Here is a 14,424-nt window from a genome sequence, read left to right on the forward strand (position 1 = left end):
AGCCTCATGTAGCTAGTGGCTACCATACTGGACAGCTAGGCTCTAGAAAACAAGGTGGAGGAAGATAATCCATCCAGGTAGAAGAGAACGGGTGAAAGCTGAGAACAGAAAGCAGGCAAGTCCAGAAGAAACAATGTAAAATGAGGTCTCAAATTATGGGTCTCAAGAAAAGGAACCTGGGCTTTATGCTGTTAGTGATTTTGTGAAGGTTTTGAAAGCTTTAGAAGCCAGGTGCAAGATGGATAGTCTCCCAGGAAGGGCTTAGAAGCAAGATCCTAGTGACCAGCCTCACTCTCTGTTTCAGTTTCTTCAGTAGTCAAATGATGGTGTTTCACAGAAATACTGTAGTAAGGAGAGACAAGGGCATTTCAAAGATGCTTTGAAATCTTTGTAAAGAAATATAAATACCTTGCTAATGTTTAAGACAAAAGAACTCTTCATATGGATGAATTCATTCAAGTTAATTTAATACAGGGACATGATCTGTTTCTGTGGGAAAGCTGTCCCTTGGCATGGCTCATTGGAGCTGCCTAAAAATGGGAACTATTTGTGTGTGAAACTCTGATGGCTGAAAGCCTTATTCTGCTAAAATTCTCTCTAATTTTACCATCTAGAGATGTGTCTCCAAAGTTGGAAGCAAGGAAGGAACTTTGGTTTTAACACTACAAACACTTCTATATACTTTACAACTAACACAAGCTAAAAGTAGTTATATTTGAAGACAAACATGAGTGTCTTCAATCCATAAATAGAACAAAGAATCAAGAAGGAACCATCTCTGGAACAAGGGTCTGCATTTTGTTTAAATTTCTCAACACTAGGATTTGCTTCCTCTGTACTTAGAAATTTTGTAATCAAAAATTTCCTTCCCTAAGATGAAAAAAACAAAACGAAACCCCAAATCATACTTAGACTGTACATTTTGTATAGCTTCTAGTTTAAAGGAGAATCACAGAGCTTAATATTTAGAAGCACATGGTGCATTTTTACTCAAGCTTGCCCACTTTATACAACTCAATCCAGACTAACAAAGTTTCCGCTAATTAAATGGTTTTCTATTTTTCTACAATCTGACAGGAAGCAACATTTTCTTGATGCCTCTGCAGTTTTCTCTGATAGGACTACAGACGGTATTTTGAAAGATGGGGAATTTTCCACCTCTTAAAGACACAGCTTTTTTTTTTTTCTGTTAAATAGCTCTAGAAAGAAAGAGAGAAAGATCAAGCTCTCATTCCCTCTAAATCAGAATGCATACACATAAAAATTCAGATTTTCTTTTCACATTGTGGAATACGAAAATGGAATGAGATTTCATTTTGAAACTGGCATCAGTGATAACAAGAGAAGGCTAAATGTATTTCGAGTGATTTAGAAATAAATGATAGAGAGCTTTCTAAAACCTCTTAACGTGGATGAGTAAGTCAGACCATCTAATGAATCACCTACGTGCAGGGTGAGGGCAGAGTACAGCCCCTTGGGACTTCACAGGGCTATTACTTTAAGTACAATATCAATATTTGGTGTCTTTGACCAAGCACTACAAAGAAAAATAAATATCTTCACATGGCTTATGAAATTTTCCCTGTTGGGAGGAAAGGAAACAGACTAAAGTGTTTGGACATGTTTCCATTCTCCCTGCACACCATTCCCCACAAAGATTCTTTTGAAATAACAACACAATGTGGAAATATTTTCTTAATGATTTACACTTTTCCGCCAGTTGTTCTTCTGAAGCATGTGGAAACGGGGCTGTTAATTTTTCCTTTTTTTTCATACTTTTTTGGGGGCGAGGGAGAAGGGTTAAGCTTTCGAAGACACTGACAAATGTGCAAAAGGATACTGGGGACCACAGCTGCGCAGGAAACGGCAGAGATGGCCATCCGCATGTGGCACGTGGAGAGGCTGTTCCACTGGGGACACGATTTGTAAGAGATGACGGACTGCAGGAGTGTGTAGACCACACCACAGACAAAAGCCAAAAGGGCACCGCCGTCATGGACCAGGGGGACAGCTAACTCCTGGAGAGAGAGTCACAAACAGGTGTTACTCCACGTGAGTCCGCGTGCAGTAGGCCCACGCACCCACCCACGCTGGTCCACTCAAAGCCAAAGATGCACCCACCACTCCTTGGAAAATGCGACTGCCTGCAGAAGACTACCAAGAGAAAAGCCTTCCAGACCCTGCAGTAAATGCCCTTAGTTGTTCCACAGCAAACGTGGGCATGCTGGACAGGGACAAAGTGATATCTGCCTTCGAGGGGGGAGAGTTGAATATGGTGGGCTCTGGAGTCTGGCAGAACCGGATAAAAAAAATTTCAACTCTGCCACCGGGTTCTGTGACGTTAGTTTATAACCTCAGTCTCTGTATCTGTAAAATAGGCATAATAATTTCTGCCTTGCAGGTTTGCAGTGAAAATTATATGATGAATTTCATTTAACAGCATGCAACTGGTTCCGTGAAGGTACCAAGGGTGGCTTCGGGTTTTCAGGCTCCCTGCTCCCCAATAGTCTCTTTGTCTCTCCCCACATGCACATGCAAATCTAAGTAAAGACACTGCCCTTGCCATGCCAAGGTAGGTTCAAGTCAAGGCCCTACCCCTACATCCTCTAACCAGCCAATTCAACCAGAAGGCACCCTTACATCCAATCTAGGCAAAGAGTCTGGTATTGATCCCGAACATGCTCATGATAGACCATTCAAGGAGCTCACTTTAGGCTCCCTTTAATTGTGCAACGGGCACAATTATGGTATAACTATGATATTGGATTGAACAACAGAGTCTCTGGTTGAACTTGAAGATGTGAGCTTTGCAAAGGGGAAGTGAAAGTATTGTCCAAGAGGGCCTGGTTTGGACCCCAGACTCCTGCTGGCCCCACTGTCCATACCCTGTCCCTCCCAGACTTTTCTTTGACCTGGGTCACCCAGGCTTCCCCAGAACCACGGTGTTCTTCATCTGTTCAAAAAGAAACTGATATCAAATCTTTATTCTCCACATGGGAAAAGAAGATTAAAAAAAGAAAAACCAGGGGTGCCTGGGTGGCTCAGTTAGTTAAGCGTCTGACTTCGGCTCAGGTCATGATCTCGCAGTTTGTGAGTTCAAGCCCCACGTCGGGCTCTGTGCTGACAGCTCAGAGCCTGGAGCCTGCTTCAGATTCTGTGTCTCCCTCTCTTTCTATCCCTCCCCTTGCTCATGCTCTGTCTCAAAAACAAACATTAAAAAAAAATTTTTTTTTTAAGGAAAAAAAAGAAAGAAAAACCACTTTCAAATTTATTTGCCAGGGAAATTTATTTCCTGGTATCAAACCTAGGAATATAGGGGAAAATCCACAACTTGATTTATGTTATAATAAAATATGGCTGCACTGACATTTTGCAACATTTACTCATTTATTAGGTATGGATTTTGTATTCCTAGGATACCTAACATGGCATACAGATTTATGAAAGTTATATATAGAAAATAAAATACATTCTATGCCCTTTAAAAAATTTGTAGACATTTAAGTACTTCAAGAATTTAAAAAAAATCACTCAACTGTACACTTAAAAATGGTTTAGATGGCCAATTATTTTACTACAATGAAAAATAACAATAATTCAAAGAAAATGAAATCACTCTCTTGAATAGATAACTGCATGCTCATGTTCATAGCAGCACTATTTACAATAGGCGAAACATAGAAACAACTTAAGTGTCCCTCAATGGATGAATGGATAATTAAAATGTGATACACACACACCAATTACTATTAAGCCATAAAAAAGAAAGAAGTATTGCCATTTATGACAACATGGATGGATACTGAGGGTATTATGCTAAGTGAAATAAGTCAGACAGAGAAAGACGAATATTGTGTGATCTCACTTATATGTGGAATCTTAAAAAAGTTAAAAACTGAACTCTTTGATACAGAAAACAGATTGATGGTTGCCAGAGGTGGGGGGGGGGGGGGAGGTGGGGAAAAGGGGGTCAAAACATAGAAAATTCCAGATATAAGGCCTGAGGATGTCATGTACAGCATGGTAAGCATAGTTAACAGTGCTGTACTGTATATTCGAAAGTTGCTAAGAGAGTAAATTTTTTTTTTTTTTTTTTTGCTAAGAGAGTAAATCTTAAGAGTTGTCATCACAAGAAAAAAATTGTAACTATGTGAGGCAATGTATGTTGATGAACTTATAGTGATCATTTTGCAATATATACATATACCAAATCACTATGTTATACACCTTAGACTAATACAAGGTTATATGTCAATAATACCTCAGTAAATCTGGGGAAAAAACAATATTAAACCAAAATATAATAATAATAAAAGAATGAAGACAAACAGATCCTCTCCTCCCACCTTGAATGTTAGGCACATTAGGACAAGGGAAAACAAAAGGCAAGATGTCCACTGCTAATGAGTCCTTTTAAGGAATAATCTTCTGAGAATCCTGATGCTTTCCACTGTCTACTTTCTTTTTTGCTAAGTAAATCAACATCCTGAACTTAAATACTCTGTTTCCTCCAATTACACTATCAGGGAATTCGCTTCTTAAACCCTGGCCAATTCAACACATCCTTTAGGATCTTAATCTGCAAACTTCATGGGCCCTCACAAACCCCCACATTAACCCTGACATTACTGGGTCAAAAGGTGCTTGACTCTGCAGGGGTCGTATGTGGGATGTGCTTTTTCCACTGTGGAGTACACACTCTCACATCAAAGGTCTTTTAGAACCGCAATGATTCTCAGATGAGGCATGAATTGTGGTAGGAGGCTAAAATAAAAACCCAGCACCCTTTTTGGACCTCTTTTTTGAAACTCTCTTATTAATTTAAGAAAGTAAAAAATAGAGGTGCGCCTGGGTGGCTCAGTTGGTTAAGTGTCTGACTTCGGCTCAGGTCATCATCTCACAGTTCGTGAGTTCGAGCCCCATGTCAAGCTCTGTGCTGACAGCTCAGAGTCTGGAGCCTGCTTTGGATTCTGTGTCTCCCTCTCTCTCTGCCCCTCCCTTACTCACGCTCTGTCTCTCTCTCAAAAAATGAGTTAACATTTACAATAAATAAATATTTAAAACAATAAAAGATAGTAAAACTAGAGAAAACTAGAAAGTTGAAAGGATTAAACCTTGGAAAACAACTTTTCCAAAAAGGAAATTTCTGGAAGGAAAGTAAAGCATTGAGAGAGATTGGTGAGGACACACCAAAAAGTTGCCATTCTGCCTACCAGCTCAGGACAGAGAGCTCTGGGAACTTCTGGCGAATACAATTTACTCCTACGCAAGCAAATCCCCCAGAGATAGCCAGTGCTCTCCTGCCCGCACACCTCCAATTCCTCTGGAAGGAACAGTTCAGGTTGGCATGCCGAAAATGAATTACAGGATATAAAACACGGAAGTTGTAAAGATATATTTATGGGAACAATGAGAAGGCAAACACTCTGCTCTCAGGAAAGTTTAAGATTCTATTTCTGGTTTTTGTGAAGATGTAATCACTTCATAGAAACCCTAAAGAGAACCACAGGTTCAATTATCTGACATCTAAGTTTTCTTTCTAAAGTCTGCCTTTCTGGTTTAAAGCTTGATGCCTATGGTGCTTATACCATGAGTTATTTGGAGAATAAAGCGATAGGATATCATCTAGTGCCTACTATTCCCCACCGAATAATTCATATCCAACAATCTACTAACGATTATATCATTCCAAATCTTCCCTTCACCCCCCATTTTAATTTTGCTTCCCATCATGCTTTCTGGTGTTAGGGATGTGAATTGTGTACATGCTTGTGTACATGATTTACCCATTCTGGCAATGGAGTTAACTCTTTCCCACAGGCTCTAAGACAGACTGCTTCAATTCAAAGTGCACTTCTGCCTTTCGGTGCTCAGACAATCCTGGGCAAGTATTAACTCCTCTGGGCCTCCATTTCTCCACTGGCAAATGAGGAAAACTACTACCTGTATTCTGAGGTCATTACTAGCATGATAGGAGTACTGGATGTTTTCATAAATTCTATCACATAGGAAATTTTCAATAAATGTCGTCATGAAAAGGGGCACCTGAGTGGCTCAGGTGGTTAAGCGTCTGACTCTTGGTTTCAGCTCAGGTCATGATCTCATGGTTTTGTGAGTTTGGGTCCCATGTGGGGCTATGCCCTGGGGGCATAGAACCTGCTTGGTATTCTCTCTCCCTCTCTCTGCCCTCCCTGCTCACGCTGTCTCTGTCTCTCTCAAAATAAATAAACTTAAAAAATTAAAAAAAAAAATTGTTGTGAAAAACCAAACGCACACAAGCATAAAATATAAAGCAAGAGTCTCCACCATGTGACCAATGTCACCTGCAATCATGTATAGCAGCACTTGTCTTATTTCGCCATAAAGGGACAAGAGGGGTAGCAAAGTAAATGGAGCCAGAAGCAAATGTATTCACACAATTCCTTCAATGAAGCCCTCTACACTTGCTCTGGGGAGGCTACAAACCTGCCTCTCACCTTTCTACCGACCTTTCAGTGTTAATACGGAAACAACAAATATGTCCAAAAATGGATTTATAATGTCCAAAAATGAAAACTCGTCAGCCCTGAGGCTTGGGAGACCATCCCTGCCCCACAGGGTGTCCTGGAGACACTATGCAATATAAGGAAGGGTGTTTGCCACCTCAACCTTCACAACACAGCACCAACTTTCCTGGAGCACTTTATTCTGTCCCCTGATCGACAGATGGCATTCCCCATGTGTAGTGCAAAGAAAGTGATTTATGAGGCCATGTGGTGCAGGTGAGACAGAGGACTCTCTGACAATGGTCTGACTTCATGCAGGAGGGGGCATTAGCAAATGGATGGGAAGCAGATGGTACAGGTGGAGGCCCGAGGTTATTACCCTCGCAGACCCATAGCAGGTGCAACGGCCCTGTACTGCAGCTTCTGGGCACGGACGTGTACTTTAGCAGCTGGCTGGCAGCCAAGGTTGACACCTTTTTGTGAATATCAGCACCACACAAGATCAGCCCACTTCTGGTGGGAAAAAAGTTAAAGGAGTCCTCCTGGGCAGAAGCAAGTCTTCCTGGAGTAACTTCTTTTGTGCCACCACAAAGAAACAACAGGGGCAGGGGGAACAGGACCACCTCGGTGTTAGCCTCTAATGATGGCCAGGGGCTGCCACGTATGGCCTGCTGGTTACTCTGCAACATCTCATGGGACCCTTTACAATAACCCTAGGACACGATACTATTATAACTAGTACGAATTTGAAATACAACACATTTTTTAAAAATATTAAATACTGTCTCCTTGGACAAATAGCTCACATGCCTTCCTGAAAGAGACCTTGGGATGAACAGGTATCTACAAGTTAGAACAAAGCAAGTAGGGTTTTTTTCAAACACTCAACACAGTAGGAATCTATCAAGCAGACTCCACAGAAGTCACCATATAAGTTCATTTGCTCCATGTTTTGGCTCCATAATGAGTGAGCTGAGTAACCCTGAGCATATGATTTCACCTTCATGTACCTATACCCTCACCTGCAAAGGGAAGAGATCAGGAGCTGCTCTGTGAACTGGTAAATACACACACACACACACACACACACACACACACACACACTCATATACACAAATACTTTCACACTCTTTTTTTTTTTTTTTTTTAATTTTTTTTTTCAACGTTTATTTATTTTTGGGACAGAGAGACACAGAGCATGAACGGGGGAGGTGCAGAGAGAGAGGGAGACACAGAATCGGAAACAGGCTCCAGGCTCTGAGCCATCAGCCCAGAGCCCGACGCGGGGCTCGAACTCCCGGACCGCGAGATCGTGACCTGGCTGAAGTCGGACACCCAACCGACTGCGCCACCCAGGCGCCCCACTTTCACACTCTTTATGAAACTATTACAGTGACTGAAGTCACTCTCCCCACCCATCAGATCATGTTAGTAACATGGGGCAATGCAGAGTCCGGAACATCGTGTGAAACACGCTCTCTCATAGGTGTGCAAACGTGAACCCCACCCTCTCCCAAGCACCAGGCAGGACTGACTTTCAAATGATAAAGATGTGTTTCTAAGAAGCAAACTATCCCCCCTTTTACAAACTCATCAACTATTTGAGAACTCTCCTGGCACAAGCATGCCCCTTGTGTTCCTGCTTCTCTACTCCAGACACACGCATATTCCATCATCCCCAAGAACAGAAAAAAAAACTTCAGGACACACCTGGAAATTGGCTACAATGCCCATTCCAATACATCCCACCAATCCAAGAACTAGCGACACCAGGTTAAAAACAGGCGTGCTGAAATAGCTGGTTTGATTTTGCTTCTCTACTATTTTGTATCTTGTGTACATTGTGGCTGCACCTGAAAAAGAAGGGCACTTTGGTGAATTTTTATTATTTGACCTTTTAGAACGAAAAACACAGGGAAAGTTTTGCCTTGTGTTTTTAAAACCTGTATTTCAGTTTCCCAACTGCCATAGTCTCCCACTCACCCACCCTGTCCTTCCTCACCCCAACTCACTCTCCCCACTGTGTGTATCATCACACACAAACTTGCCTGTTATCTTTTTCAAATAAATGCTACTGTGCACATATTCTGTGACTTACTCTTTTTCACTTGAGATAAGTCACCACGGAGATCTTACCATGTCAGTACAAGTAAGTCTACTTCCACATTTTTAGGGGTCTCATCACGGTATATATTTATTTCATCATTCTCTTAACGTTCGACTTCTACATTGTCTCTCTGTTTCTCCTGTTACAAGGAATGCTCAGTGAACAGCCTGGTACACAAGTATTTGGCATGCTTTCAGTGTTTCTGAAAGATGAATTCCTAGAAACAATATTACCGGAACAAAAACCGTGCACAACTGAAATGCCAAGAAGTATCTGCAAATTGCCCCAAGACTGTATGGCAGCGTTTATACTCTCACAGCAGAGTTTGAAAGCAATTTTACAAGTCCTTTTAATGGCTTTTTAATTGCTACCAACCTAATGAATGAGAATCAGCAACCTGTTGGTTTAAACTGCATCCCTCTGATCATTAGTGAGATTGAGCAACTTTCAGTATGTCTACCAGTCATCTGCATTTCTTTTTCTGAAAATTGCATTTAAACTTCTTTTATTTTTCTCTTGAGTTTGTCTATTCATTTAAAAAAAATTTTTTTAATGTTTTATTTATTTTTGACTGAGAGAGAAAGAGACAGAGCATGAGTGGGAGAGGGGCAGAGAGAGAGGGAGACACAGAATCCGAAGCAGGCTCCAGGCTCTGAGCTGTCAGCATAGAGCCCGATGCGGGGCTCGAACTCTCAGACCACAAGATCAGGACCTGAGCCAAAGTCGGACACTCAACCGATTGAGCCACCCAGGCGCCCCTTCATTTTTAATTTGTAGTTGCTTTTTAAAAAAATGTTTACTGAGACAGAGAGAGAGAGAGAGAGAATCCCAAGCAAGCACCATGCTGTCAGTGCAGATCCTGACGTGGGGCTTGATCCCAGGAACTGTGAGGTCATGACCTGAACCAAAATCAAGAGTCGGACACTCAGCCAACTGAGCCACCCAGGCGCCCCTGCAGTTGCTTTTCAAACATTAGTAGTAGACATTAGTCTACTGTCTGCTATAAATATTACAGGTTTTCTTCTGGTCTGTCTTTAATTTTGTTTTCGGTTTTTGTTTGTTGGTTGGTTGGTTTGTTTGGTATCCTTCATCAGTTAGAAGTTTTAATTTTTTTTAGAAGTTTTAATTTCTTATCTACTAAATCTATCAATTCTTTCCTGTTTAGCTTCTGGGTTTTGTGTAAGCTTAAAGCATTTCCATCCTCAGGTTTTAAAGGATTTTCCTATAACTTAATTATCTTACAGTGTTGCTTTTCATGGCTAGTTCTTTCATTGCCACTGGTTCTTGTGAATGGTGTGAGGATGGTACAAAGGGTATGTTTTTCCAAAGACCTTACCAATTAATCAAATACCACTTATTGTTATGGAGATTAATGTCACAATAACATATAATCTCTGGAGCACCTGAGTGGCTCAGTCAGTTGGGCTTGGGCAGGCGTCTGGCTCTTGGTTTTAGCTCAAGTCATGGTCTCCCAGCTTCATGGGTTCAAGCCCTTGTGGGGCTCTGGGCTGGCAGTGCTGAGCCTGCTTGGGATTCTCTCTCTCTCTCTCTCTCTCTCTGACCACCCCCCTCCCCACACTCGTGCTATCTCTGTCTCTCTCAAAATAAATAAACTTTACTATACATGAGTTCCATAACAGCAGGGTCCTTGTCTTTCTGCTGCTGGGGCCCTAGCACTAAGCATAAGCACAGAGCCTACCACATAGTAGGCACTTATTAAATGAATGTTGAATACATGGACAGCTATCAAAATTTTAGATCCGTAATAACTTTTACTCAACAAATTTACCTTATAGAAGATCTTACATCAATATGCAAAGATGTATTAAAAAGAATATTCACTTGAGCATTGTAAATTGCAAAGTCAGAAATAGCCTAAATGCTTAACAAGAGGGGACGGATTATATAAGCTATAATATACCCATGAGAAGGGTATCATGCATGTGTTAAAAGAACAAAGTAGAGGGGCGCCTGGGTGGCGCAGTCGGTTAAGCGTCCGACTTCAGCCAGGTCACGATCTCGCGGTCCGGGAGTTCGAGCCCCGCGTCAGGCTCTGGGCTGATGGCTCAGAGCCTGGAGCCTGTTTCCGATTCTGTGTCTCCCTCTCTCTCTGCCCCTCCCCCGTTCATGCTCTGTCTCTCTCTGTCCCAAAAATAAATAAACGTTGAAAAAAAAAATTAAAAAAAAAAAGAAGAACAAAGTAGATTTCAACGTACTGACATGGTGTGATGGTCTTTTTTTTTTTTTTTTTTTGCTGAAATTTAAAAAGCAGGCTAAAAGCTCATCATTTATCATAGACTATTGTAAGCGAAGATGTTCATGACAGATTCTGCCTTGTCTAGAAGCAAAAGGCCATATTTATTGCTTGCCAGTGATGAAATAATCTCTCCATCTTCTAAATCTGGACTCTAGGCAAGGATGGCATAAAAGGACACTGAGATTGATTGACTCCTATTTCTACACTCCCCTCACTCACCTCCAAAACCTCGGGATGAGAACACCACAAATCAATGACACATGAAACTTTCTACCAAGTAAGATGAACAAATTCCAAAAATGCCAAGTCACTAGGGTTCCCCCGTGCCTCTGCCCTTTCCCACCCTGCACCAGTAGAGGAGGGTAGAAAGTATTGGTTACGTGATAGGCCCCTGACAAACACCTAATTGTTCCAGAAGGTAAGGGCTTATGAAAGGACTAGGAGAAAGAGCCCCCCATCTTACATCTATACACCCAGATTTCCCCATAGTAGACTAAGTTTTTTAGTCATTATATTGATTGGTTCATGAGAGGCTTGTATCCTATCAACTGTATCTATCTATCAAATGCATTGTATCCTATTCTCAGTTGCATTTGAGGAACTGAAAGGAACAATCAAACCTGAGATGGAGACAAAGTGTTGTCTGTTTCACCTTTTTTCCTTTTCTCTTACGAGTCAGACAACACCTTTGTCAGGGGTTCCCAAGCTATAGTAAATATCCAAGTCCCCTAGAGTGCTTGACCACCATGCTGATTCTTCAGCCCACTCCCACAGGTTCTGACTGAGTAGATCTGCATTTTTCCCTGGGAACATGCATTCTAACTGGCATCCCAGATGATCTTCAGGTAAGTGGCTTTCAGTACCCACTCTGAGAAACATTAACTTGTACACTAGGTGCTTTGGCTTTCACAAATGCGTGGGATACAAATCACAAATTTATAAACAAATTATATTTAAAATTCATTTCAAAATCCTGTGGCACATTACTAGATGAAGTGAAGAATAGTTCTATAAATGAGGCCATAAATAACTTTCCAGTCATTTTAAGTTTCTCAAAGTAGAACAAAATTCTAGTTGCAAAGCTTGTACTTTAAAAAAAATTATACACACCAAGAGAGAACCCTAATGTAAACTATGGACTTTGGGGGATAATGATGTGTCAATGTAGGTTCATCAATTGTAACCAACGTACAACTCTTTTCAGGGATGGTCACAGTGGGGGAGGCCACAGGGTGGGAGGCAAGGCATATATGAGAAATCCCTACCTTTTGCTCAGTTTTGCTGTGAATCTAAAATTGTTCTAAAAAATTAAGTCTGCTAAAAAAATAACAAAAAATTATATACAAACTGTAAATGACACATTTTACTTCACTTGAGACTGTGAATTTTTCATAAGAATTATTGCATACTTACCAAGAAATGCAGAGAAGTTTATCATAAATCCAAAAATACCACTTTCTGGAGGTGTTGTTCCTGTATCACTGACAAAGAGAAATTTCTGAATTATTAAAAAGGAATTCTGTTCAGACCATGTAATTGGCAGGTTTTATAGGGTGTTTCTTCTGGGTGTTCAGCCACTTTGAATTCCAAAGACTTGGTCTAATTTTGCTCTAAAGTATTCTCATTTTGACTCTGAAAAATCTAAAACTCATTTTTCTACCTTGAGAGATTACATTTAATTTTTTCCCATCATGGGGCGCCTGGGTGGCTCAGTTGGTCAAGCGTCCGACTTTGGCTCAGGTCATGATCTCGTGGTTTGTGAGTTCGAGCCCCACATCGGGCTCTGTGCTGACAGCTCCGAGCCTGGAGCCTGCTTTGGATTCTGTGTTTCTTCCTCTCTCTGCCTCTCCCCTGCTCATGCTCTGTCTCTCTCTGTCTCTCAATAATAAATAAAAACGGTAAAAAAATTTTTTTTAAGTAATTTTTTCCGATCATAAAAAACTAGGAAATACTGGGGCACCTGCATGGCTCAGTTGGTTAAGCATCCAGCTTCAGCTCAGGTCATGATCTTGCAGTTCATGAGTTCGAGCCCTGCATTGAGCTATCTCTTATCAGCACAGAGCCAGCTTTGAATCCTCTCTCTGCCCCTATCCCCCTCTCTCTCAAAAATATATAAATATATTTTTTTTTAAAGCTAGAAAATATTTAAAGTCAACGGTAGTGATGTTTCTCAATAAACTTGATGTCTGTTCATTCTCAATAAGAACTGAAGGTGACTATTTTGGGAAAAAGGAATCTAAAATCAAGTTTGAAAAATCTATCTGGATTGTAACTATACATAAACACATCATGTACATTTTTTTAACAATTTGATTTATCCACAAGAGTTTACACTGCTGAAAACAGAATGGTGGAAAGCTGAGCAATATCATTGATACCTATTAGAACCTTATGGAAACAATAGGCATCAAGAATATATTAATTGTGATAAAGTATTTCAATAAAAAATAGTTTTTATAAGACATTTTTCTGGTGCAATCAATTAATCAATTAAATAAGCTGGAAAAAAATAATGATCTGGAAAGTAGCATTTGAACGTGTTCTGTTTTCTATTCATTCATGCCAAAGTTTACATTTTTACATTGTCAAGCTGCTCCCATAAAGCAACAGTTTAAAACTGATGGCAAGAGTTCCCAGCATGAAACAATTCATACCAGTTGTAAGTGTTTCCGTGTTTTAAAACAGCTCTGAAATATAAGTACTGAAAAACTGATCATGTTGAAAGGCACACTTCAAATTATTTGAGAAATCCCACAAGAGGCCCACGTGTGCAGAAGGCAGCAGGAATCTAAGTTTTGTGCACACTAAATATTTGGAGAGTATAAAGAGGCTAATACTCCCCCTTACAAAAAATACTTCTATTCCTAATGATTTCAATCTCAGTGCCACTTGCACCTGTAGGAATCTGGAGGGTTTAGAATCTAACGTTGCCATTTAAATAACCATTTTTCTCCCCAAAGGAATGCTGAGGCAGAGGACACTGCACCATGTGTGGGACGTCCCTCTGAGCACAACAAAGCGGGTAAGAAAAGGGGACCGAACCTGTAATGGCAAGAAGGCAGAGACAGCTTATACCCTCCGGCAGCACTTTTGCCCAAAGATTAAATCTCATGTAGAAATCAAGCCTTCCGTCCTTGGCCTCAGGATCTAAAGAGGCAGCTTCCAGGTGAATTATGCAAGAGTACTTGCGATCACAGACCTGAGAGGTAAGCTGCCGCCTGCCGGGAAGACTGCTTACTTGTGAAGAAAGGCAAGGAAATGGAGGAGTGAGGAAGATATTTATGAGGATAGGTAGCTGGTGGGAAGAAGGAGCCCTAACAGGAGATAAGTTGACCAGACTCTGGAACTATCTGTCCACTGACAGCAAACCAAGACATATGTCAAGGGCCCAGATGTGCAATCCACATAACAGCAGACATGTGATCTGAAAGGTCAGAATTTCAAGGTGGTATTTTATTCTTATTCATTTGTACATTTAAAACCATACAGGCAGAATCAAAAGTGTTTTGTAAATAGCTATTCCATATGTATTTGTTGAATGAATGAATGACTATCAGTACTGGCAATAATAATAA

The 14,424-nt window shown here is 40.8% G+C and overlaps 1 protein-coding gene across 6 annotated transcripts in view; it reads right to left on the minus strand.

The window, feature by feature from the left end:
* DRAM1 (DNA damage regulated autophagy modulator 1) overlaps positions 1–14,424 on the minus strand; it is a 71,199-nt gene that overhangs the window by 32,966 nt on the left and 23,809 nt on the right. For 4 of the 6 annotated variants that reach the window (XR_005795349.1, XR_005795348.1, XM_040491078.1 and 1 more), the window contains exons 2-4: positions 12,263–12,330; positions 8,196–8,338; positions 1,841–2,018 (exon numbers count right to left, since the gene is read on the minus strand). Coding sequence is in view for 2 of the 6 variants with exons in the window: in XM_040491078.1 (XP_040347012.1) it covers positions 1,841–2,018; positions 8,196–8,338; positions 12,263–12,330 (389 nt within the window). In the remaining 4 variants the exon portion in view is untranslated. Of the gene's footprint in view, positions 1–1,822; positions 2,019–8,195; positions 8,339–12,262; positions 12,331–14,424 lie in introns of all 6 variants that reach the window. The other 2 variants (XR_005795351.1, XR_005795350.1) reach the window with 1 other exon arrangement.

This window comes from Herpailurus yagouaroundi, unplaced genomic scaffold, assembly GCF_014898765.1.
Source record: "Herpailurus yagouaroundi ecotype Mexico unplaced genomic scaffold, PumYag 182, whole genome shotgun sequence".
In the NCBI taxonomy this organism is placed as follows: Eukaryota; Metazoa; Chordata; class Mammalia; order Carnivora; family Felidae; genus Herpailurus; species Herpailurus yagouaroundi.